Below are 26,871 nucleotides of genomic sequence, written 5' to 3' on the forward strand. Positions count from 1 at the left end.
AAGGAGCCCTTGAACCCACAGACACCCTACTTAATGTACCCACACATACCTGCCTGTCTGCCCTCCCATTACCCACCCCACTAAGTCCCTCCCCTTTACAGAATCACAACAGATCTGCATGAGAACAGCAGCAATAAGTCTCATATCCAGGCTGATGAATATCTCTGCCTTCCAGCAAAGAGAACACCTCTCACACACTGAAACCTATTCTTTCAAGTCTTTCAGAAGATTCAGTGTGGTTGCTTGTTATCGCCACCCCTTCCCTACCGCTCCTCTCACTATTTGAGTCCCATCAGTTTAATATGTACAGATGCCACTATCAGAGGGGCAAGGGGCGACAGAAGACTTCAAACCTGCCTACAACTCATCTTTGTCTTTGTGTTCACCCTCAGCGCCCTCTGTTGGGGGTCCACCTGCGCTGCCGTAAAGCTTGCTGATAATTGGTTGAACCACCTCCTCCAGCTCCTTCTTCTTGGCCTGGAAGTCTTCCAGGTCAGCATCTTGGTGTGACTCCATCCAATCAATCTTCTTCTCCACTGCCTTCTCAATGGTTTCCTTATCATCATCTGACAGCTTGCCACCGAGCTTCTCCTTATCGCCAATCTGGTTCTTCAGAGAGTAGGCATAGCTCTCCAACTCATTACGGGCGTCAGTCCTCTCCTTCAGCTTCTTGTCTTCATCAGCGAAGCGCTCAGCGTCGTTCACCATGCGTTCAATGTCCTCGGGAGTGAGGCGGTTCTGGTCGTTTGTGTTTGTGATCTTCTTCTTCTTGCCAGTGCCTTTGTCTTGAGCAGTGACACGCAAAATACAGTTCACATCAAGCTCAAATGTGACCTTTATCTGTGGTACGCCACGAGGAGCAGGACGGATGCCGGTCAAGTTGAAGGTACCCAGCAGATGGTTGTCTTTTGTCAAGGGACGCTCACCTAGACAGAGTCAATAATCAGGCTTGTTAAACATTTCTATACACGTGCACAGAGTCATCAAACAAATATTCATTTTAAATCACATCAACCCATTACCTTCATAGACTTTAATGGTGACAGTACGCTGGTTATCAGAAGTTGTAGAAAAGGTCTGGGACTCCTTGATTGGCACCACAGTGTTCCTGGAGATCAGCTTGCTCATCACTCCTCTAAAGGTCTCAATACCAAGAGTCAGGGGGCACACATCCAGAAGAACTGCATCATCGACAAAAGAAGAAATTCGTTTAGTAAACCAGAAAAACGTCAAGAGCTCAATTCAGTATAGCAAATACAGTCTTCATGTGATCACATACCAGTGTCCTCCTCTCCAGAAAGCACTCCAGCCCACACAGCAGCTCCATATGCCACAGCCTCATCAGGGTTGATGCCTCTAGAGGGCTCTTTGCCATTGAAGAACTCCTTCACCAGCTGCTGGATTTTGGGGATATGGGTGGAGCCACCAACCAGGACAATCTCATCAATGTCAGACTTCTTCAGGTCAGCATCTTCCAACACTTTCTGTATGGGCTTCATGGTGGAATGAAACAGGTCCTAGAAATGATAAGACAATGTGGTTAAAAGCCTTGTCAAACTTTATGTTTAAAAACTGAGTTGAGTTGTGACAGTTAAACTGATAACCTACCATGTTCAGCTCTTCAAACTTGGCACGGGTCAGGGTCTCAGAGAAGTCTTCTCCCTCGTAGAAGGACTCGATATCAATTCGGGCCTGGTGCTGGGCAGACAGTGCCCTCTTTGCCCTCTCAACCTCACGACGCAGCTTCTGCACAGCGCGGGTATCTTTGCGGACATCTTTGCCAGTCTTCTTCTTGTACAGCTTGATGAAATGCTCCATGACGCGCTGGTCAAAGTCCTCACCTCCCAGATGAGTGTCACCATTGGTGGCCACGACCTCAAACACACCATTGTTGATGGTCAGGACGGATACATCGAACATGCCACCGCCCAGATTGAACACAAGAATGTTCTTTTCACTATCCCTCTTGTCCAGGCCGTAAGCAACGGCAGCAGCGGTTCTAAAGAACATAAATATAGAACATTATTAAAGAGTAACGGGGGGAAATATTTTAAATGTCACAATTCATTTCTTTGTCGGATACTTACGGCTCATTGATGATTCTCATAACGTTAAGACCAGCAATGGTTCCAGCATCCTTAGTAGCCTGGCGCTGGGCATCATTGAAGTAGGCAGGAACGGTGACCACAGCATGTGTGACCTAGGGAAAATAAGAAATTAGATTTTATTACACAATAGACATTTAGAATTGTTATGTACTTTAAAGGTGTATTACTTTCTTGTGTACTACAGGTTTCATTTATTTTGTACCTTTTTGCCCAGGTAAGCTTCAGCAGTCTCCTTCATCTTAGTCAGCACCATGGCAGAGATCTCCTCAGGAGCGAATGTCTTCATCTGGCCACCACCAATGTCAACGTGGATATGGGGCTTGCTCTTCTTCTCAGTTACCTTAAGAGGAACAGACATCAATTAAACCAGTGCATGTCACTGAGAAATTACTCAAAACATCCTTCAACCTTAACTTTCACTTTAAACCACGGGGAGTAGAAACTCGCCTTGAAGGGAAAATACTTGACACTGGACATTGAGAATTGTTATATACTTTAAAGGTGTATTACTTTCTTGTGTACTATAGGTTTCATTTATTATGTACCTTTTTGCCGAAGTAAGCTTCAGCAAACTGCTTCATCTTAGTCAGCACCATGGCAAAAATCCCCTCAGTAGCAAATGTCTTCACCTGGCCCCCACCAATGTCATTCTGGATATAGGGCTTGCTCGTCTTCTCAGTTACCTTAAGAGGAACAGACATCAGTTAAACCAAGCATGTCACTGAGAAATTACTCAAAACATCCTTCAACCTTAACTTTCATTTTAAACCTTCAGGAGTAGAAATTCACCTTGAAGGGAAAATACTTGACGTCCTGCTGCACAGTGGAGTCACTCCAAGTACGACCAATCAGCCTCTTGGCATCAAAGACCGTGTTCTCAGGGTTAGAGGTCAGCTGATTCTTGGCAGCATCACCGATCAGACGCTCACCATTGCTAGTGAAGGCCACATATGAAGGGGTGATGCGGTTACCGTGGTCATTGGCAATGATCTCCACACGCCCATTCTTGAACACTCCAACACTACAGGGAAAACATTTTAGAGATTATTCAGTGGCCTTTCATTTCAAACTTCAATAATTACATCGTCTTTGACATCAAGCTTGAAGTTTCCATTTCTTACCATGAGTAGGTGGTCCCCAGGTCGATTCCAATCACAGGCCCCACGTTTTCACCCTCAGCGCCCTCTGGTGGGAGTCCACCTATGCTGCCATAAAGCTTGCTGATAATTGGTTGAACCACCTCCTCCAGCTCCTTCTTCTTGACCTGGAAGTCTTCCAGGTCAGCATCTTGGTGTGACTCCATCCACTCAATCTTCTCCTCCACTGCCATCTCAATGGTTTCCTTATCATCATCTGACAGCTTGCCACCGAGCTTCTCCTTATCGCCAATCTGGTTCTTCAGAGAGTAGGCATACCACTCCAACTCATTACGGGCATCAGTCCTCTCCTTCAGCTTCTTGTCTTCATCAGCGAAGCACTCAGCGTCGTTCACCATGCGTTCAATGTCCAGGGGAGTGAGGCGGTTCTGGTCGTTTGTGATTGTGATCTTGTTCTTGTTGCGGGTGCCTTTCTGTTTAGCAGTGACACGCAGAATACCGTTGATATCGACCCAGAATGTGACCTTTATCTGTGGTACGCCACGAGGAGCAGGAGGGATGCCGGTCAAGTCGAAGGTACCCAGCAGATGGTTGTCTTTTGTCAAGGGACGGTCACCTAAACAGCGCCAATAATCAGGCTTGTTAAACATTTCTATACACGTGCACAGAGTCACCAAACAAATATTCATTTTAAATCACATCAACCCCTTACCTTCATAGACTTTAATGGTGACAGTAGGCTGGTTATCAGAAACTGTAGAAAAGATATGGGATTTCTCGATGGGCACCACAGTGTTCCTGGAGATCAGCTTGGTCATCACTCCTCCAACGGTCTCAATACCAAGAGTCAGGGGGTACACATCCAGAAGAATCACATCCTCTACAAAAGAGGACATTCATTTAGTAAACCAGAAAAACGTCAAGAGCTCAATTCAGTGTAGCAAATACAGTTTACATGTAATCACATACCAGAGTCCTCCTCTCCAGAAAGCACTCCAGCCTGCACAGCAGCTCCATATGCCACAGCCTCATCAGGGTTGATGCCTCTCGAGGGCTCTTTGCCATTGAAGAACTCCTTCACCAGCTGCTGGATTTTGGGGATACGGGTGGAGCCACCAACCAGGACAATCTCATCAATGTCAGACTTCTTCAGGTCAGCATCTTCCAACACTTTCTGTATGGGCTTTATGGTGGAACGGAACAGGTCCTAGAAATGATAAGCCAATGTGGTTAAAAGCCTTGTCAAACTTTATATTTTAAAAACTGGGTTGAGTTGTGACAGCTAAACTGATAACCTGCCATGTTCAGCTCTTCAAACTTGGCACGGGTCAGGTTCTCAGAGAAGTCTTCTCCCTTCAAGAAAGACTCAATCTCAATTCGGGCCTGGTGCTGGACAGACAGCGCCCTCTTTGCCCTCTCAACCTCACGACGCAGCTTCTGCACAGCGCGGTTGTCTCTGTGGACGTCTTTGCCAGTCTTCTTCTTGTACAGCTTGATGAAATGCTCCATGACACGCTGGTCAAAGTCCTCACCTCCCAGATGAGTGTCACCATTGGTGGCCACGACCTCAAACACACCATTGTCGATGGTCAGGACGGAGACATCGAACATGCCACCGCCCAGATCGAACACAAGAATGTTCTTCTCACCATCCATCTTGTCCAGTCCAGAAGCAATGGCAGCAGCGGTTCTAAAGAACATAAATATAGAACATTATTATAGAGTAAGGGGGGACATATTTTAAATGTCACAATTCATTTCTCTGTCGGATACTTACGGCTCATTGATGATTGCCATAAGGTTAAGACCAGCAATGGTTCCAGCATCCTTAGTGGCCTGGCGCTGGGCATAATTGAAGTAGGCAGGAACGGTGACCACAGCATGTGTGACCTAGGGAAAATAAGAAATTACATTTTATTACACACTGGACATTTAGAATTGTTATATACTTTAAAGGTGCATTACTTTCTTGTGTACTATAGGTTTCATTTATTTTGTACCTTTTTGCCCAGGTAAGCTTCAGCAGTCTCCTTCATCTTAGTCAGCAACATGGCAGAGATCTCCTCAGGAGCAAATGTTTTCATCTGGCCACCACCAATGTCAACCTGGATATGGGGCTTGCTCTTCTTCTCAGTTACCTTAAGAGGAACAGACATTAGTTAAACCAGTGCATGTCACTGAGAAACTACTAAAAAAACATCCTTCAACCTTAAATTTCACTTCAAACCATGGGGAGTAGAAACTCACCTTGAAGGGAAAATACTTGACGTCCTGCTGCACAGTGGAGTCACTCCAAGTACGGCCAATCAGCCTCTTGGCATCAAAGACCGTGTTCTCAGGGTTAGAGGTCAGCTGATTCTTGGCAGCATCACCGATCAGACGCTCACCTTCGCTGGTGAAGGCCACATATGAGGGGGTGATGCGGTTACCCTGGTCATTGGCAATGATCTCCACACGCCCATTCTTGAACACTCCAACACTACAGGGAAAACATTTTAGAGATTATTATTCAGTGGCCTTTCATTTCAAACTTCAATAATTACATCGTCTTTGACATCAAGCTTGAAGTTTCCATTTCTGACCATGAGTAGGTGGTTCCTAGGTCGATTCCAATCACAGTCTCCACGTTTTTGTTCTCATCAGCGTCATCTGCAAACACAGTCCTGGTCACCAGCAATACAACCCACAGCAGCTTCATCTTTGCTTTTTGATTCGTACTCAAATCAGTGAAAAGGACCTGCGGAGAAGAAATCTGTTAAAGCATGGCCGCTCCTTCATGATGTGGACTCAGGCTCAAATCGTGGCATCGAAACCAAGGCAGTACAGCCTCTGCTGGTTCCTCCTCTCTCATTGTTACATCCAGTGTCAGAGTGGGGGAGAATATGGACCCATTACCGACACAGACAGGAATAGTGGTAAACAAATTCATCTTCAATTCTTTTCAAAAAAGAGGATCACTTGCAACTTAATTTACTAAAATTTTAGTTTGCAACTTACTTTGTTGTCTGTGTACTTTCTTGTATGATTATCACGGCCTTTACCAAAAAAGGGTTACAACTGCCACAGATGCCACAGCTGATGTCGTTGTTTGGGAAGGCTGCTACTGAGATGGCGAAGTTTAATTTATGAATGTTAACAATTGTCAAAGTTGAATTAGAGCTAGAGGTAGCATTTTCATGACGTATTTTGTGCATTTGAAAGTGCAGTGTGTTTTCTGATATTGTTAATGTTTTCAGACAGGATTGTATATTGCACAAAATCTTCATGACATATCTGCTATTCTAAATCTTTTGATTTGCATTTTAATGTTTCATGTTATGTATATTGTTAGTTTGTTTAATGCATAAGTGCTTTGCGTTGCCCCGTTGTGGCACATACATCAATTTTCCATTGGGTTACAATGAATCATCTCAATACAGTATCTAACATAAAACTCCATTGAAAATCATTTATCACGAATGTGAAGCGGTTTCAGACTTTTGATAGCAACTGTTTACAGACATGATAACAAATGGCTGCTGGTCCGCGAGGTAGAAATAACCTAATGGTCCCTGTTTGATGGTTAATCAAGAAAACCTTGCAAAATAATGCTAAAATCCTGACAGCATAAGCAGTGGCATCTTCCCCAAACAGCGGCATCTGCCGTGACATCTTCCCCAAACAGTGGCATATAAGGAAATAAATAAAGTCTAATAAATAAAGTGTAAATAAAGTGCATTTATTCTTCTGTACACCTTGATTAAACATCTTCATTGAACACCGTGAAAACTAAAAATGAGGAGATGAAAAATCTCAATGAATATTTGTCATGACAGCAGATTTTCCAGTCATTCTAATACATGTAACTCAATTGGCTACATTACAACATTTTGATTACCTCTAATTTACATTACTTTCATTCTCTAAACAAGTTCAAATATGGCACAACTTAAATCCAAATGTAAGTCCTGTAACCTGACTGTTATTCACAGTAATGTCATGCAAACGAACTATTATTATTACTTATTTTGTGTGCACTGCGCTGCATCTTAGTGTCGAACAGCATCGGGTTTAGGGATAACTCATTCATTCATTCATCTTCTATACCCGCTTATTCCTGTTAAGGGTCGCGGGGGTCTATTTAGGGATAACTAATAAACAGAAATAAATTCGGCATATACTTATGGCATCATCTTCCCCCAAACAGCGGAATCTGCCGTGGCATCTCCCCTAAACAGCTGCGTAAGCAATGGCATCTCCCCTAAACAGCTGCGTAAGCAATGGCATCTCCCCTAAACAGTGGCATCTCCCCCCAAACAGCAGCATCAGCCGTGGCATCTTCGCCAAACAGTAGCATAAGCAGTGGCATCTCCCCTAAACAGCGGCATCTGCCCGTGGCATCTTAGGGTGCCACCGAAAATGAGCTTTAGACCCATTAGTGACTATCCTGCCCTCCTGTGGTCCCTCGTGCATGGGTGTGGGAGACTGTTTTTGACGCGCTCTTAACACAACTCTCCATACGCGTGTCCCCGTTTGGGTGATGTTCAAAGTTACAAAAACGTGATTATACTGATGCAAAGAAAAATAGCAACTCCTCCTGAAACTTGCTTGTTATGTTAACAACCAGAAACCGGTGGAGCTAATTTACCTTAACGATTGGGTACTTACCTGTTGTTGAGGGGGGACTGTTTTTGTCCCCGGCCTCTTCCCTATGAATGGTGCTCTAACGTCAGAGGCTCCAGTGTCAAGGTGTGAATGAGGTTGAAACTTCTTGGGGACAGAAGTTAAAACTGTATTGTAGATAGGGTGACCAGATGTCCCGCTTTGTGCGGGACAGTCACGCATTTTCATTACTTTTCACACGTCCCGCAAATTGAGACGTTGTCCCGCATTGTTATTGACAGTCAGACTCCAGTTTCGAAATGCATGTTTTACAATCTGGCATTTAACAAATAGCTGTTTGGAGAAAGCAGTGAGGGCTGTCATCAGGGGTCGGGGCGGGCTGTTTGATCATGTCAATCAAACTGGGACGCGGACGCAGGTTAACGGCGCGCCCACCAACAACAAACAATGCGAATCAGATCAGAACGGCATGCAGCGCGAGACATGGAGGGAAGCACAACCCGTACGACTGAGAAGAGGAAATGCAGCTATAATAAAGACTGGGAAACTATCTATCCAATGCAAGGCTAGTCTGGTAAAGTTTGCTGTGAAGTTTGCTTGAGTCATTTTTCCGTTTCACACGGAGGTGAATACGACGTGAAACGACACAGACAATGCGAGACAAAACGTGTTGCTCACCTTGTGAACTTGGGAAATTTGCATTTAAGCAAGTTTTTATATATATTTATATTGTAAAATATATTTGTTAAGTTTTTATTTGCAGGCTGTTATGTCCTACTGAATTAATCAGATGGCAAAGTAATGCCATAAGCAAAGGGGCAGAATAGAAATGTTTATTTTTTCTCATAGTTCTTTTAGACTACCTTGATGCATTGGTATCTCACATTGTCCCACATTGTCCCACACAAACGTAGTCTTTGTCCCACGTCTGGCGAATTGGGATCTGGTCACCCTAATTGTAGATGGCAGATTAAATCTCAGTCCACCTCCTCTGTTTAGAGAAGATTTTTCCAGTCTGACATAGATGGCTTCCTTTACTCCTCCTTCAAACCATTGGCCTTCTCTGGCTAAGATTTGGACGTTATTATCTTCAAAGGAGTGCCCTTTGTCCTTCAGGTGTAGGCGGTTTACCTGAAGGACAAAGGGCACTCCATGGGTACAGGTAAATACCCAATCATTCATTCATTCATTCATCTTCTATACCCGCTAATTCCTGTTAAGGGTCGCAGGGGTCTGCTGGAGCCTATCCCAGCTGTCATCAGGCGACAGGCGGGGGTACACTCTGGACAGGTCGCCAGTCCATCGCAGGGCTGACGCAGAGACACAGACAACCATTCACACTCACACCTATGGCCAATTTAAAATCACCAATTAACCTAATGAGCATGTCTTTGGATGGTGGAAGGAAGCCAGAGTACCCGGAGAGAACCCACGCAGACACAGTGAGAACATGCAAACTCCACACAGAAAGGCCAGCCGGCCTATGCATTCGAACCGGTGACCTTCTCGCTGTGAGGCATCAGTGCTAAGCACCTCGCCACTGTGCCGCCCTTTAATGGAAATTAGCTCCACTGGTTTCTGGTTGTTAGCATAACAAGCAAGTTTCAGGTGGAGTTCCTATTTAAACCTCAGACTTCCCACCAGTCCCCTAGAACTGAAGAAGCTACTCGGATGAGTGGTGAAACGTCTTCTTTGTTGGATATACCATGACCTGGATGACTGAGAACCTTCACAGACAACAATCAAATACTTTTTGCTACTTTTATCTGCACGTTTTGTCCATTGTGGATTTTGATCGCTACTGTTAGAAAGGCTACCCCTGTGCGCATGCACCGGTTAGAACATTCCCGTTTATTAGTGTACCGTAAAGTTAGATGCAGCAGTGACTCGGTAGAAGAAACCTTTGTGTGCGCCTTGTGTGCGTAATTGCCCAATATAAGGAAGTAGCTCTGTACAAATACTAAGTGTTAAGTCTGTTTTTACTGTAGTACAGTACGGTTAATAATTTACCAGAGATCGCCTGTAAAACCGTTTGCATGTAGCTTATAGAGCACGTCGCTAACACAATTTCCGTTGTAGGCTATGCATCTCCAATGACTAAAGCCAAATGAAAATGGCATGACAGCATTAACCAAATCTAACATTCACTGTAATTCCCCCCCAATTTCATAGTCATTACACTCAAGTTTGACTTTATATATTTTAGGAAGTGATGGCTAGGCAGCAGCTATCTGTGGAAGAGAGTGCCACAGTGCTCACAATTGCTATTTGTTATCTGTTCTTCACGTCAAATGTACAGTGTACAGAAGAATATAATGTATTATTTTATGAGTAGGGGGCACTAGATGAAAGTTTAAGATAACAGTGATACATTGTACATTATTCCTACTGGTAATGACTTTATTTTTGATGATGATGATTTGATATTTGATTATGTGGGGATGGGGTACTTTTAACATTCGTTAATACGCAGAATTAAATGTAACAGTCAATTGTGCCAAGATCCCAGGCAAAACACATTTAGAAGCCCTGTCCAACTGAGAAAACCTAACAAACCTGCAAAGCGTTAAGAAATATGGCAATTAAACCTACAATCTAAATGAACTAAGTAAATGCTGCGGGCTTGTAGGCCCACTCAGCAGCAGACATTGGACAATTCAAACCTTGTGAAAAGCTAACCAAATGCTGCTGGCTTGTACGGCCTGCTCAGCAGCTAACCAAACAAAGAAATATCGCTACCCACCAAGACATCAGATACCCGGCCTAATCAACAGCAGTATGCAGCATGTCATTGGGGTTTTCAAGTGGGCACCTCCCTTCACCGATGTTTGGTTAAGTTAGGCCCACGACACCTCAAGAAGGCTTAACAGTGAATTCTAGCATCCTGGAGTCACCCCACGCTGACACTGCACAACCCCGTTGTTCTCACCATTCAGTGACTATCAACAACTAATCTGTCAGTTAACCTAGTCATTTATGCAGCAACCAGAGCAAATAATCAAACGTACCTGAAACGTTGATGCGGGCTGAATCATGACCCACACAAATCTACTGTGGTTTGCCCCACTGACGATGATATTGCTTAATTGTACATTATTTTCCTTGAAAAATGTTTATCACAGTGCTCAGGATTGTTATTTTTTGGATCGAATAGTTAAATGAAGCTGTTAAGCAAGAAGCCATCGACTTGAGTGGTATACATTTTGGAATTGTATGTCACCACCGTCAGTTCTAAAGTCACCACTGTCAGAGGGAGTTTTATTTGTTTTAATGTGCTTACAATATGTTCCTTCAGTGCTGTAGAGTTATTAAAGCAATAGTGTCTTTTAACACTAAAATGTGTCTGTTATAAAAAAACATTATTTTTTCTGTTTAGGCTTAAAGTAAACATTGTGTGATGTTAGATCTTAGTACACGTGAAACAGTGTACAAAATGAAGAAAAGTGAATATTCAACATTTAACAGCATATATGTGTACAAAGAATGCCAGATAATGATTTAAAAACTCTAAATACATATTAGACCAAATAAATAAAAAATAATTTGCTTCTTATTGTGTCTGACGGTGTTGACAAAAACAAAGTAATAACTTGAAAACGTCTATTTTATATAAAAAAATAAAAATCTGGGAGGTTGCACCGGTAAATATCTGAACAGCCAAGATCTTGGTCTATAATGATATACTTTCAGATTTTGTAATTTTACAATTTTTTATTTTCAAAATTAAAACCTGTTTTATCCAAATTCTCAAGAATCAGTGAGGCGTGTGAATTTATTGAAATTAATGTGTAGACTTGAGAGCCCTGGATAACAGGATGTTATGGTTTGGTTATATGAAATCATTATGCACTCTACTGCAATGAGCATAGGAAAACAGAAGCTATGGCATTATGAGTATGTGGTCTGACTAATGTTAACTATCAGCTTTCTCACCTAGTTCTTCCTCTCCATCCTCTCCTCTCTCTATTCTCTCCTTTCTCCAACTCTGTGCTGCTACTCTCTCATTTGAACCAGTTTTTTTTTTTTCTTAAAAAAGTTACGAATGTCCATGGCTTCAAGCTGGCGACACACACACACACACACGTACACACTCACGTCAGATTCAGATTCAGAAAACTTTTTAAGTTTTAAAGTTAGAATTTAAGCTAGCAAACTCGTACTTAACAATAGCAACAACAGTAAAAAGAGTAAAAGTTAGGGCTGTTGCTAATGACTGTAATGAGTGATAAAGTAAATAGATATATATTTGGTAACTCACAAGAGCCAGAGGCCTCAGATGGTCAGCCAAACCAAACCTGTGTGCGCGCTGTATGTGGTAGGGAGGGGCAAATGAGCGTGGTGGATCATACCACTGCAATGCAAGGGGGAGGTGGTGGTGGTGGGGTTGCATTTCCTCATTAAAATATTACGTTTAAACCACATACTTTCTACAGTTGTGATGATGATTTTTTTGTCATCTTATCATAGAAAAACTTTAAAAAAAACTAAACAAAAAAACCCAACGTTTTTTCAACTCTTATTTTTAGGGGTGCTTTGACAAATGGTCTAGACACGCTTCTGGTGTGCCTTGTGTGCGTAATTGCCCAAAATAAGGAAGTAACCCTGTACAATTACTAAGTGTTAAGTCTGTTTTTATTGTAGTACAGTACGGTTTATAATTTACCAGAGATCGCCTGTAAAACCGTTTGCATGTAGCTTATAGAGCACGTCGCTGGATAATTAGACAGTGCGTTCCCCTTTCCAGTGACGCATATGGCCACTAGGTGGAGCCATTGTAGCATGATAGGGGTTGTATAGTGGAAGAACTTAGTTTCACCTGTATAGTTTAAGCAGTATGAGCAAAGTCAGTGTTATGATGACTGTATAGTTTTGTATCATGAAGTATGGTGATACTAATGTAAATATGGTGTATCTTTTGTTTTATTTCAGACCACACGTACACACATAGAGATATTTGAGTTGAAACAGACATTTCATTGGAAACGTGCCATTTGTGCTTTGCTGTGCTGTAATGTGACTTCTAAAGGATTGTGCTTCTGTATAGAAATGAGCAAGAATGGAGCAGCAATTTTACAAGTGTGTGTGTGGGGGGGGGGTCTAGGGGTAACACATGCAACAACCTTCCTTGTTTCAGTCTCCAAAACTAATGCAATGCATTTCTAGATTTTTTTCATGAGGATATGCAAATAATATTCAGAGTGTATATTATAGCACGACGCTATATAACCCAAGATATATATTTACCAGCAAACACATACCATGGTATTAAGCAGTTAATTTATGTTTTATTAGGAACAAGTGTCAGTGACAAGAACACTGTGTTCCCTCCCTCTTCTCTCATGTTCTCCCCTTCTTCTTTTATGTTCCCTCTGTCTTCTCTCCTGTTCTCTCCCTCATCTTCTCCATGCTCTCCTTTGTCCTGACTTCTGGACTTCCCTTCCTACATAAAGTTGTTCTTTAATCTGCTTTTTGTTAATTATTTCACATATATTCTGTTGTTCTAATCTGTTTAACTAATCTTTCATCCAAGCCTTTATTGTACTCTATATTATTATTTTATGCCTCTTATTATTTAAGATTGTAATAGCTTTATTGCATTTCATTGTCTTCATTTGTGTTCTTTTCTAGTTTCTGAGAGCAGTAACATGGATGAGTTGATGTGGGGGATTTTCTTCGTTGAAAAGAAGGTTTTAAGCTCCAACAAACAGCTCTAAGTTTTGTAAATGTACACCTACATGGCATTAATGCAAGAATATGTACTACCATATAATTGAATTTGTGCATTTATAGATTGACAGCTTTCCGTTTCCCTCCTGTCACATAACCACTTACATGATAACTTGACTTGAAAAAGAAGTCAATCTTCTGCTGCCTCTTCCTTTTTGGCATTCCCAAGAGAAAGAATAATGATAATGTTGAATAATATCAAAATCAGTGGATGACTCTAGAAAACTGTCAGTTACCATTAATTTTACTGGGCTTGTATTAACTTCATTTGCCACCTGGCTTGCTTAATATTAGCTGACATGCCACAAAGCAAGACATAGTTTAGTTATTTACAGAGAAAATTCTACATTATTAACTTGTTAAATCAGTGTTTTTCAACCTTTTTTGAGCCAAGGTACATTTTTTTTTTCATTTAAAAAATCACAAGGCACACCACCAAAAAAATGAAACTCTGTAGCCTATACTAACAATATGAAGTCATTCTTGTCAAAGTGTCCTGAATAGGAATCAAATAAACACAAAGAAAAAAGTCTTACATTACTGTTTCATTCTTCTGCTCTGTTCGCTGTCTGCGGCAGTGATTGACGGCAGCTCCGTGGTAACGGTTTACTTTGCCGGGCGGCCGGGATTAGTGGGTTTGGTCAAATGGCTGTGACTGTAAAATCACACTCCCAGTTATCACGGACCTCCTCGACCGCATCAGCGCGGATTAAAGCCGAGGCCGAAAAGGCAGCTCTGATGCAGCGCGTTGCTGCGCTAAAAGGAAACATTTGATTGAAGCAAAAGAGGAAAAGCTAAGGAAAGAAAAGGAGCAACTGGAACTTGAAACTGAACTGGCTGCAACAAATGCAAAACTTAATGTTCTGGAGATTAATTCATCTGCGTGTGGCTCAAAACGATCAGACGGGGTGAACTCTTATTTTGAAAGGAACATTTCTCAAAGAATCCTGATGCTGACGTGTCCAGACAGGAAGGTGACATTGAAAATATATTGTTTTTCCATCAAAATCATCAGAATGGTTGACATTGAAATTTCAACACTAAATAAATGTTGAATCACCATTGCAATAGGCTACTGATGAATACCTGACCAATGTAATGTTGATTACAGTGGCATTGGAACAATGTTGATCTATAGTTAGGCTTATACTTAATTGAATATTCGTGTTTATTTACATGGTGCATTTTTCATCATTTATTTTGTGGTCATGTTTAGATGTTAGATGTAGGATGTTGCTGTCAAAGTTGTGGTAAGGCTCCTTACCTTACTGTAACGTTAACGTTAGATAATGGGAAGGATCGGAGGCATGCACAATTCTGTAATCTGAACGTTTAAAAGTAACGTAGTTTATACGCTGTATATAAGCCTTACGGTGTTTGCCGTCATTGTCAAGTTAGGTTAACTTTTCTTCTGATAAAGTTAGCATTTATGCTAGTGGAATGTTAGATGATCGGATATTGCTTTCTTAAGTCGGTATCGCCACTACGTTATCCACTGTATTATTTCTGTGTTAACTTTGCACAAGTTCACCTAAATTTGACGGAAAGCTATCGCAAGGCTTGTGGAAGTTGCATGGCTAAAAGCATCTTTTCTGTCATATCATTAGCCGCAGTAAAGTCTTCTGATGTGATGTTAGGCCTACTAATTAAAACAAAACGTTCACATGTGCTATAACTTTGAGAACTTTGGAGAACTTTGGGGTTGTTTCGTGTGTGTTATGCCTTATTTAATGTTTTATGTACGTGTTTTAGTGTAGCGTGATGACCCTTTTAATTCTACCCCGTGTGTGACCCTTCGTGTGTGGGTGGCTGCGTCCACCCCTGTGTGTGTAGCGTGTGTGTGTATTTGAGTTCCCTATGTGTAGCCTACTGTTTTCGTGCTATGTCCTGCTCCCAATCCTTGACGATAAAGCTTGCTTGAACAAAGCATTGACTAAATCACAGTACTTTTGCTTGTGTTCTATTTTAGATGCCTTGACTCAACGACTGAAAACGGCAAACACCTATGACTTCGCTCAAGCTGTGCAGAAGTGGCTGCGCTACGCCCCAGACCGAGCGGGAGGAGCTGGAAGACAGACGCAGCAGGAATTAGCACGTTAAAAGAAAAAAAAAAAATGAAATAATACAATAAAAACGGTTGTTTAATTTTTAAAGAATGCGTGGGGTGTCATTTGTGCTAGTTATAGCCTAAAGGTATTCTATTTTCTATATTTTGCTAGCCCATCCTGGCTGTCGATAAAGCAGGATTATAATAGCCTAATAATAATGTTTTTAATATTATATTAAAATTATAGACCTGTGGTATACTAAAATACCATTGAAGTTTCGTTGATATGCTGGGATTTCAACATTGTTTCAATATCCATTGTAATCGAAATACCATTGAAATTCTGTTGATCTCTAGGTATGATTTAAACGTTGTTTCAATGATAATAGAGGGTGCAACATGATGATGAATCAACATCAGAGTTCGACGTTGATTCAATGACTTTATCGTTGACAGCGGGATGTTGATTTAACATCGTTTCAATTACTATTTGCTATCTGGGGCCATAACTTTGAATAAAAAGGTGAATGTTACTGATGTGCCTATCTCAACCACAAGTTATTAGGCCTAAACAAAGCTGAGAAACATAAAAGGATGAGATGTTGTTGGATGTTGGCGAACCAGTTCAATTTGCATCTGCTGCTGATCAAAATCAAGCAGGACTGGTAAACCCTCAATATCATGCTCTGACAAATGGCTCTCAGGATGAGATTGTAAACATTATGCAGAGACAAAATGCTCTGCTGGTTCAACAAAATCTAAGCTCTGTCCTTCCATCAAGAAATAGTCCTGTGTTTGATTGAGATCCTCTTCACTACAGGTCTTTCATCAGCTTTTGAAAATGAAGTGGAGGAGAAAACATTTAATTGGAGTGACCGTTTACATTTTCTTGAACAATACACCAGGGGGGAACCAAGGAACTCAGTGCACAGTTGTCAACACTTACCTTCAGAGCTGGGATACAACAAGGCCAAAATTCTTCTTGCAGAGCATTTTGGAAGTGAATACAAAATTTAAAGTGCTTATATGGAAATAATTCTTAACTGGACACCTGTTAAAAGTGAGGATGTTAAACCATTAGTCATTCTCTCTATTTCTGCGAGGATGTTCAAATTTAACATCCTCTTAAACACTTAAAAAAATTTGATGCATGTGTTTCTTCTTGTCTCTCTGAAGATTCCTACCAGTCTCACATCTATTCTTTCAATACACAGATCAGCCACAACATTAAAACCACTGACACGAGAATTAAATAACATTGACCATCTTGTGACAATTCAGTGTTCTGCTGGGAAACTTTTAGACATGTACCACCCACCTAGACCAGACCAAATAACCTCACCCCATAGCAATGACACTCAAAGATGGAATAGGAACAACTAAAAACAAAACAAGAAAAACAGCACAAGGTGTTGACCTGGCCTCCAAATTCACGAGATCCCAAACTGATCATGTATCTGTGGGATGATCCACAGAGGCCCCTCCCCTCAACCCATAGGACCCAAAGGCCCCCACTAACAGCATTCTGTTGCCAGACACCACAGGACACCCTCAGAAGGTCCATGTCCATTCTCTGAAGAGTCACAACTGTTTGGAGGCACAAGAGAGCCCCATAGCTACAATAATAGGAAGGTGGTCATAATATTATGCCTGATTTGTGCTTCCCTCAAATGGTGTTGTGTTTACCATATCTGTGATAAAACTATTTCTACCCTCTTTGTGGTATTCACAACCTTGGAAGTGGAAATATCCCAAAAGGTCTGCGTTCACGAGTCATGTACACGACTTCCCATGTCCTAACCACAAGCTCACGAGCTTCACTTGAAGGGAGCGTGAGAGCTAACAGCTAGCAGCTAGTTAGCTTAGCATAAAGAGTGAATACTAACTGACATGTTCATTCATCTCAACTAAATCAGTAAGTGTTTCTGGCTGGAATCATTTGTTGGACAAATCGTCCAGTACGTAACCCCCCATTAAGACCACAATTTTCTGTACTTCAGTTTTTATACAGATTAAACATATCAAGCATAAAGTGAACTTTCAGTGAGCTGTATAGCAGCTGAGAAGTGGATTTTCTTACCTGACACAGACTCCCTGTCTTTCATCATTCTAACCGAGTCTTCAAGCACTTTTCTCCAAAATGTCCAAGTGTTATTTTAAACTTATTGTTTTCTGAAGTCATCCTGAAAGTCAGCATCTATGGCCCAAACCATTTTTAATCTGTATGTTCAAGTATGTTTTAAGATTTCTCTCTGGTTGCAGACAAAAGTAGATGGGTCCTGATGAAATTCGAAGGAGATTTGCAACCCAATCGACTAGACCACTCCATGTGATTGTTGCCATGGAAGGTGTGTGGTGAGGGGAAAGGAGAAGATGGACAAGCCAGCAGCCCAACAGCTTCTGAGACAATACATGTGGCCTTTGTATTTGGAGGAATGGACACTCAAGGCGTCTAACATAATGACTGTAATGTGACTGTTGTAACATGAAGATTTATACTGAAATAAAATGTATTGAGCTTGCACAATAGGAAGCAGGAGTGTTAGTTGTTTGAGGATGTGGTGAAAATTGGATGAATTATTCAGTGACCAAACACTTTTCTGTCTAGACTAAACTTGTAAATGAATGTTACAGAAGTCGACCAACAGTTTGTATCAAACATTTATTTCAATGTCTTTCCAGAAGTACAATGTCCAGATTCAATAAATAACTTTTAGCGTTGCCTGTGAACATAAGGAGCCCTTGAACCCACAGACACCCTACTTACTGTACCCACAAATACCTGCCTGTCTGCCCTCCCATTACCCACCCCACTAAGTCCCTCCCCTTTACAGAATCACATCAGATCTGCATGAGAACAGCAGCAATAAGCCTCATATCCGGGCTGACGAATATCTCCGCCTTCCAGCGAAGAGAACACCTCTCACACACTGCAACTTATTTTAAAGTCTTTCAGAAGATTCAGTATGGTTGCTTGTTATCACCACCCCTTCCCTACCGCTCCTCTCACTATTTGAGTCACATGAGTTCAATACGTACAGATGCCACTATCAGAGGGGCAAGGGGCAACAGAAGACTTCAAACTTACCTACAACTCATCTTTGTCTTCGTGTTCACCCTCAGCACCCTCTGGTGGGGGTCCACCTGCGCTGCCACAAAGCTTGCTGATAATTGGTTGAACCACCTCCTCCAGCTCCTTCTTCTTGGCCTGGAAGTCTTCCAGGTCAGCATCTTGGTGTGACTCCATCCGCTCAATCTTCTTCTCCACTGCCTTCTCAATGGTTTCCTTATCATCATCTGACAGCTTGCCACGGAGCTTCTCCTTATCGCCAATCTGGTTCTTCAGAGAGTAGGCATAGCTCTCCAACTCATTACGGGCCTCAATCCTCTCCTTCAGCTTCTTGTCTTCATCAGCGAAGCGCTCAGCGTCGTTCACCATGCGTTCGATGTCCTCGGGAGTGAGGCGGTTCTGGTCGTTTGTGATTGTGATCTTGTTCTTGTTGCCGGTGCCTTTGTCCTCAGCAGTGACACGCAAAATACAGTTGACATCAAGCTCAAATGTGACCTTAATCTGTGGTACGCCACGAGGAGCAGGAGGGATGCCGGTCAAGTCGAAGGTACCCAGCAGATGGTTGTCTTTTGTCAAGGGACGCTCACCTAGACAGAGTCAATAATCAGGGTTGTTAAACATTTCTATACATGTGCACAGAGTCATCAAACAAATATTCATTTTAAATCACATCAACCCATTACCTTCATAGACTTTAATGGTGACAGTACGCTGGTAATCAGAAGTTGTAGAAAAGGTCTGGGACTCCTTGATGGGCACCACAGTGTTCCTGGAGATCACCTTCATCATCACTCCTCCAACGGTCTCAATACCAAGAGTCAGGGCGCATACATCCAGAAGAACTACATCATCTACAAAAGAGGAAATTCGTTTAGTAAAACAGAAAAACGTCAAGAGCTCAATTCAGTGTAGCAAATACAGTCTACATGTGATCACATACCAGTGTTCTCTCTGGAAAGCACTCCAGCCTGCACAGCAGCTCCATATGCCACAGCCTCATCAGGGTTGATGCCTCTAGAGGGCTCTTTGCCATTGAAGAACTCCTTCACCAGCTGCTGGATTTTGGGGTTACGGGTGGAGCCACCAACCAGGACAATCTCATCAATGTCAGACTTCTTCAGGTCAGCATCTTCCAACACTTTCTGTACGGGCTTCATGGTGGAACAGAACAGGTCCTAGAAATGATAAGACAATGTGGTTAAAAGGCTTGTCAAACTTTATGTTTAAAAACTGAGTTGAGTTGTGACAGCTAAACTGATAACCAACCATGTTTAGCTCTTCAAACTTGGCACGGGTCAGGGTCTCAGAGAAGTCTTCTCCATCGTAGAAGGACTCAATCTCAATTCGGGCCTGGTGCTGGGCAGACAGCACCCTCTTTGCCCTCTCAACCTCATGACGCAGCTTCTGCACAGCGCGGTTATCTTTGCGGACATCTTTGCCAGTCTTCTTCTCGTACAGCTTGATGAAATGCTCCATGACGCGCTGGTCAAAGTCCTCACCTCCCAGATGAGTGTCACCATTGGTGGCCACGACCTCAAACACACCATTGTCGATGGTCAGGAGGGAGACATCGAAGATGCCACCGCCCAGATTGAACACAAGAATGGTCTTCTCACCATCACTCTTGTCCAGGCCGTAAGCAATGGCAGCAGCGGTTCTAAAGAACATAAATATAGGACATTATTATAGTGTAAGGAGGGAAATATTTTAAATGGCACAATTCATTTCTTTGTCGGATACTTACGGCTCATTGATGATTCTCATAACATTAAGACCAGCAATGGTTCCAGCATCCTTAGTGGCCTGGCGCTGGGCATTATTGAAATAGGCAGGAACGGTGACCACAGCATGTGTGACCTCGGGAAAATAAGAAATTACATTTTATTACACACTGGACATTTAGAATTGTTATATACTGTAAAGGTGTATTACTTTCTTGTGTACTATAGGTTTCATTTATTTTGTACCTTTTTGTACCACCTCCTCCAGCTCCTTCTTCTTGACCTGGAAGTCTTCCAGGTCAGCATCTTGGTGTGACTCCATCCACTCAATCTTCTCCTCCACTGCCTTCTCAATGGTTTCCTTATCATCATCTGACAGCTTTCCACCAAGCTTCTCCTTATCGCCAATCTGGTTCTTCAGAGAGTAGACATACCACTCCAACTTATTACGGGAATCAGTCCTCTCCTTCAGCTTCTTGTCTTCATCAGCGAAGCGCTCAGCGTCATTCACCATGCGTTCAATGTCCAGGGGAGTGAGGTGGTTCTGGTCATTTGTGATTGTGATCTTGCTCTTGTTGCGGGTGCCTTTCTGTTTAGCAGTGACACGCAGAATACCGTTGATATCGACCCAGAATGTGACCTTAATCCGTGGTACGCCACGAGGAGCAGGAGGGAATCCGGTCAAGTCGAAGGTACCCAGCAGATCGTTGTCTTTTCTCAAGGGACGGTCACCAAAACAGAGCCAATAATCAGGCTTGTTAAACATTTCTATACACGTACACAGAGTCATCAAACAAATATTCATTTTAAATCACATCAACCCCTTACCTTCATAGACTTTAATGGTGACAGTATGCTGGTTATCAGAAGCTGTAGAAAAGATATGGGACTTCTCGGTGGGCACCACAGTGTTCCTGGAGATCAGCTTCGTCATCACTCCTCCAACGGTCTCAATACCAAGAGTCATGGGGTATACATCCAGAAGAATCACATCCTCTACAAAAGAGGACATTCATTTAGTAAACCAGAAAAACTTCAAGAGCTCAATTCAGTGTTGCAAATACAGTTTACATGTAATCACATACCAGTGTCCTCCTCTCCAGAAAGCACTCCAGCCTGCACAGTAGCTCCATATGCCACAGCCTCATCAGGGTTGATGCCTCTAGAGGGCTCTTTGCCATTGAAGAACTCCTTCACCAGCTGCTGGATTTTAGGGATACGGGTGGAGCCACCAACCAGGACAATCTCATCAATGTCAGACTTCTTCAGGTCAGCATCTTCCAACACTTTCTGTATGCGCTTCATGGTGAAATGGAACAGGTCCTATAAATGATAAGACAATGTGGTTAAAGGCCTTGTCAAACATTATGTTTTTAAAACTGGGTTGAGTTGTGACAGCTAAATTGATAACCTACCATGTTTAGCTCTTCAAACTTGGCACGGGTCAGGTTCTCAGAGAAGTCTTCTCCCTTGAAGAAAGACTCAATCTCAATTCGGGCCTGGTGCTGGGCAGACAGCGCCCTCTTTGCCCTCTCAACCTCACGACGCAGCTTCTGCACAGCGCGGTTGTCTTTGCGGACATCTTTGCCAGTCTTCTTCTTGTACAGCTTGATGAAATGCTCCATGATGCGCTGGTCAAAGTCCTCACCTCCCAGATGAGTGTCACCATTGGTGGCCACAACCTCAAACACACCATTGTCGATGGTCAGGACAGAGACATCGAAGATGCCACCGCCCAGATCGAACACAAGAATGTTCTTCTCACCATCCATCTTGTCCAGTCCATAAGCAATGGCAGCAGCGGTTCTAAAGAACATAAATATAGAACATTATTATAGAGTAAGGGGGGAAATATTTTAAATGGCACACTTCATTTCTTTGTCAGATACTTACGGCTCATTGATGATTGCCATAACGTTAAGACCAGCAATGGTTCCAGCATCCTTAGTGGCCTGGCGCTGGGCATTATTGAAATAGGCAGGAACGGTGACCACAGCATGTGTGACCTAGGGAAAATAAGAAATTACATTTTATTACACACTGGACATTTAGAATTGTTATATACTTTAAAGGTGTATTACTTTCTTGTGTACTATAGGTTTCATTTATTTTGTACCTTTTTGCCCAGGTAAGCTTCAGCAGTCTCCTTCATCTTAGTCAGTACCATGGCAGAGATCTCCTCAGGAGCAAATGTCTTCATCTGGCCACCACCAATGTCAACCTGGATATGGGGCTTGCTCTTCTTCTCAGTTACCTTAACAGAAACAGACATCAGTTAAACCAAGCATGTCACTGAGAAATTACTCAAAACATCCTTAAACCTTAACTTTCATTTTAAACCATCAGGAGTAGAAACTCACCTTGAAGGGAAAATACTTGACGTCCTGCTGCACAGTGGAGTCACTCCAAGTACGGCCAATCAGCCTCTTGGCATCAAAGACCGTGTTCTCAGGGTTAGAGGTCAGCTGATTCTTGGCAGCATCACCGATCAGACGCTCACCTTCGCTGGTGAAGGCCACATATGAGGGCGTGATGCGGTTACCCTGGTCATTGGCAATGATCTCCACACGCCCATTCTTGAACACTCCAACACTACAGGGAAAACATTTTAGAGATTATTCAGTGGCCTTTCATTTCAAACTTCAATAATTACATCGTCTTTGACATCAAGCTTGAAGTTTCACTTTCTTACCTTGAGTAGGTGGTCCCCAGGTCGATTCCGATCACAGGCCCCACGTTTTCACCCTCAGCGCCCTCTGGTGGGGGTCCACCTGCGCTGCCGTAAAGCTTGCTGATAATTGGCTGAACCGCCTCCTCCAGCTCCTTCTTCTTGGCCTGGAAGTCTTCCAGGTCAGCATCTTGGTGTGACTCCATCCACTCAATCTTCTTCTCCACTGCCTTCTCAATGGTTTCCTTATCTTCAGCTGACAGCTTGCCACCAAGCTTCTCCTTATCGCCAATCTGGTTCTTCAGAGAGTAAGCATACCACTCCAACTCATTACAGGCGTCAATCCTCTCCTTCAGCTTCTTGTCTTCATCAGCGAAGCGCTCAGCATCGTTCACCATGCGTTCAATGTCCTCGGGAGTGAGGCGGTTCTGGTCGTTTGTGATTGTGATCTTCTTCTTCTTGCTGGTGCCTTTGTCCAGAGCAGTGACACACAAAATACCGTTGACATCAAGCTCAAATGTGACCTCAAAATGTGGTACGCCACGAGGAGTAGGATGGATGTCGGTCAAGTTGAAGGTACCCAGCAGATGGTTGTCTTTTGTCAAGGGACTCTCACCTAGACAGAGTCAATAATCAGACTTGTTAAACATTTCTATACACGTGCACAGAGTAATCAAACAAATATTCATTTTAAATCACATCAACCCATTACCTTCATAGACTTTAATGGTGACAGTGGTCTGGTTATCAGAAGATGTAGAACTCTTGCGGGGCACCACAGTGTTCCTGGGGATCAGCTTTCTCATCACTCCTCCAACGGTCTCAATACCAAGAGTCAGGGGGTATACATCCAGAAGAACTACCTTATCTACAAAAGAGAAAATTCATTTAGTAAACCAGAAAAACGTCAAGAGCTCAATTCAGTGTAGCAAATACAGTCTACATGTAATCACATACCAGTGTTCTCTCTGGAAAGCACTCCAGCCCACACAGCAGCTCCATATGCCACAGCCTCATCAGGGTTGATGCCTCTCGAGGGCTCTTTGCCATTGAAGAACTCCTTCACCAGCTGCTGGATTTTGGGGATACGGGTGGAGCCACCAACCAGGACAATCTCATCAATGTCAGACTTCTTCAGGTCAGCATCTTCCAACACTTTCTGTACGGGCTTCAAGGTGGAATGGAACAGGGCCTAGAAATGATAAGACAATGTGATTAAAAGCCTTGTCAAACTTTATGTTTTTAAAACTGGTTTGAGTTGTGACAGCTAAACTGATAACCTACCATGTTCAGCGCCTCAAACTTGGCACGGGTCAGGGTCTCAGAGAAGTCTTCTCCCTCGAAGAAAGACTCAATCTGAATTCGGGCCTGGTGCTGGACAGGCAGAGATCTCCTCAGGAGCAAATGTCTTCATCTGGCCACCACCGATGTCAACCTGGATATGGGGCTTGATCTTCTTCTCAGTTACCTTAAGGGGAATATATATCAATTAAACCAGTGCGTGTCACTGAGAAATGACTCATAACATCCTTTAAACCTTAACTTCAAACCTTCAGAAGTAGAAACTCACCTTGAAGGGGAAATACTTGATGTTCTGCTCCACAGAAAAGTCACTCCAAGTACGGCCAATTAGTCTCTTGGCATCAAAGACCGTGTTCTCAGGGTTAGAGGTCAGCTGATTCTTGGCAGCATCACCGATCAGACGCTCACCTTCGCTGGTGAAGGCCACATATGAGGGCGTGATGCGGTTACCCTGGTCATTGGCAATGATCTCCACACGGCCATTCTTGAACACTCCAACACTACAGGGAAAACATTTTAGAGATTATCCAGTGGCCTTTCATTTCAAACTTCAATAATTACATCATCTTACCATGAGTAGGTGGTCCCCAGGTCGATTCCGATTACAGTCTCCACGTTTTCCCTCTTGTTGTCGTCATCGGTAAACACAGTGCCGGTCACCAGCAATACAACCCACAGCAGCTTCATCTTTGCTTTCTGATTTGTACTCAAATCAGTGAAAAAGACCTGCGGGGAAGAAATCTGTTAAAGCATGGCCGCTCCTTCATGATGTGGACTCAGGCTCGAATCATGGCATCGAAACCTAGGCAGTACAGCATCTGCTGGTTCCTCCTCTCTCATTGTTACATCCAGTGTCAGAGTGGGGGAGAATATGGACCCATTCTCGACAGAGACAGGAATAGTGGTAAACAAATTCATCTTCAATTCTTTTCAAAAAAGAGAATCACTTGCTACTTAATTTACTAAAACTATAGTTTGCAACTTACTTTGTTGTCTGTGTACTTTCTTGTATGATTATCACAGCCTTTACCAATAGTGGGTTACAACTGCACAGATGCCACAGCTGATGTCGGTGTTTGGGAAGGCTGCTACTGGAATGGCGAAGTTTAATTTATGAATGTTAACAACTGTCAAATTAGAGCTAGAGGTAACATTTTCATGACGTATTTTTTGCATTTGAAAGTGCAGTGTGTTTTCTGATATTTTTAACATTTTCAGAGAGGATTGTATATTGCACAAAATTTTCATGACATATCTGCTATTCCAAATCTTTTGATTTGCATTTTAATGTTTCATGTTATGTATATTTTTAGTTTGTTTAATGCATAAGTGCTTTGCTTTGCCCCGTTGTGGCACACATCAATTTTCCATTGGGTTACAACAAATGATCTGAATACAGTATCTTACATAAAACTCCATTGAAAATCATTTATCACATATGTGAAGTGGTTTCAGACTTTTCATAGCAACTATTTACAGACATGATAACAAATGGCTGCTGGTCCGCCTAATGGTCCCTGGTTGATGGTTAATCAAGAAAACTTTGCAAAATAATGCTAAAATCCTGATAGCATAAGCAGTGACATATTACCGAAACAGTGGCATATAAGGAAATAAATAAAGTGTAATAAATAAAGTGTAAATAAAGTGCATTTATTCTTCTGTACACCTTGACTAAACATCTTCATTGAACACCGTGAAAACTAAAAATGAGGAGATGAAAAATCTCAATGAATATTTGTCATAACAGCAGATTTTCCAGTCATTCAAATACATGTAACTCAACTGGCATCTTCGCCAAACAGTAGCATAAACAGTGGCATCTCCCCTAAACAGCGGCATCTGCCCGTGGCATCTGAGGGTGCCACCGAAAATGAGCTTTAGACCCATTACAGCAGTGTTTTTCAACCTTTGGGTCGAAAATGCAGCATATAAAAATATCTGAGTTGGCGCATCTTGATTGACGGCTGCGATCACGTGACTGCACAATCGACAGCTTTCTGTCATATGACAAAACCGCATCAGCGATTACCTTCGTGAGTGGCAGTGGAGGAATTCTGCTGTGGAGCCAGAGATGAGTATCCAGAGATCTCACTGTGTGCCCTAAAACGGTTGGTTCCTTTTGCAAGCATGTGAAGCTGGATTTAGTTTTAGGGTTTCCGCTAGAAAATATTGCCACCGGACAACGTGACCGGCAGGTTTTCAATTTACCGGACAAATGTTTGAAATTCCGGTCAAATATTATCTGAATTTATTGAGTTTAAAATGCTAAATGATATGCAGGCTATATGAGTAGGCCTATGATATTAAAGCATGTCAATTTTTAATCGTTTTATTGAAAGTGCCGCTGACTCACGTGCGTAACTTCTTGTTCTTGCACAAGCCTGCGCTTTTTAACATGAACATAAAGAAACTGAATTAGTAAACAAAAAACACAACTGGAGTGGCTCATGCCATTTTAGTAACACGCGTAAAATGTTTTGTGTAATTTTAACAATCACCCCTCTTAAATTTGAAATTTATGTGAAT

At 42.4% G+C, this 26,871-nt stretch overlaps 2 protein-coding genes across 4 annotated transcripts; both read right to left on the reverse strand.

The window, feature by feature from the left end:
- Positions 1–264: 264 nt before the first annotated feature.
- On the reverse strand, positions 265–25,182 carry LOC311507615 (endoplasmic reticulum chaperone BiP-like; the record flags this gene model as incomplete). 3 transcript variants are annotated; one of them, XM_084572024.1, is made up of 15 exons in its annotated part: positions 265–926; positions 1,023–1,181; positions 1,280–1,517; positions 1,609–1,999; positions 2,088–2,200; positions 2,311–2,448; positions 2,898–3,129; positions 3,230–3,821; positions 3,918–4,085; positions 4,175–4,412; positions 4,505–4,895; positions 4,983–5,095; positions 5,206–5,343; positions 5,453–5,684; positions 24,914–25,182. In XM_084572024.1, 15 exons carry the CDS (start codon positions 25,027–25,029, stop codon positions 358–360), a joined length of 3,828 nt encoding a protein of 1,275 aa, XP_084428150.1. The 3 variants fall into 3 exon arrangements, with proteins under 3 accessions (XP_084428150.1, XP_084428152.1, XP_084428151.1); XM_084572026.1 differs by lacking the exons at positions 1,023–1,181; positions 1,280–1,517; positions 1,609–1,999; ... (2 more) ...; positions 2,898–3,129; positions 24,914–25,182 and adding an exon at positions 5,788–5,903 and having other exon boundaries at positions 265–413; positions 3,309–3,821; XM_084572025.1 differs by lacking the exons at positions 265–926; positions 1,023–1,181; positions 1,280–1,517; ... (9 more) ...; positions 5,206–5,343; positions 5,453–5,684 and adding exons at positions 18,670–19,238; positions 19,335–19,502; positions 19,592–19,826; ... (2 more) ...; positions 22,489–22,626; positions 22,733–22,964.
- Positions 20,536–21,793, reverse strand: LOC311507857 (endoplasmic reticulum chaperone BiP-like; the record flags this gene model as incomplete). Its single annotated transcript, XM_084572397.1, has 4 exons — positions 21,458–21,793; positions 21,188–21,368; positions 20,690–21,088; positions 20,536–20,542 (listed from the first exon to the last, which is right to left on the reverse strand). Exons 1-4 carry the CDS (start codon positions 21,675–21,677, stop codon positions 20,536–20,538), a joined length of 807 nt encoding a protein of 268 aa, XP_084428523.1. The 5' UTR covers positions 21,678–21,793.
- Positions 25,183–26,871: the final 1,689 nt, after the last annotated feature.

This window comes from Chelon labrosus, assembly GCF_963514085.1.
Source record: "Chelon labrosus genome assembly, chromosome: 22".
NCBI lineage: Eukaryota > Metazoa > Chordata > Actinopteri > Mugiliformes > Mugilidae > Chelon > Chelon labrosus.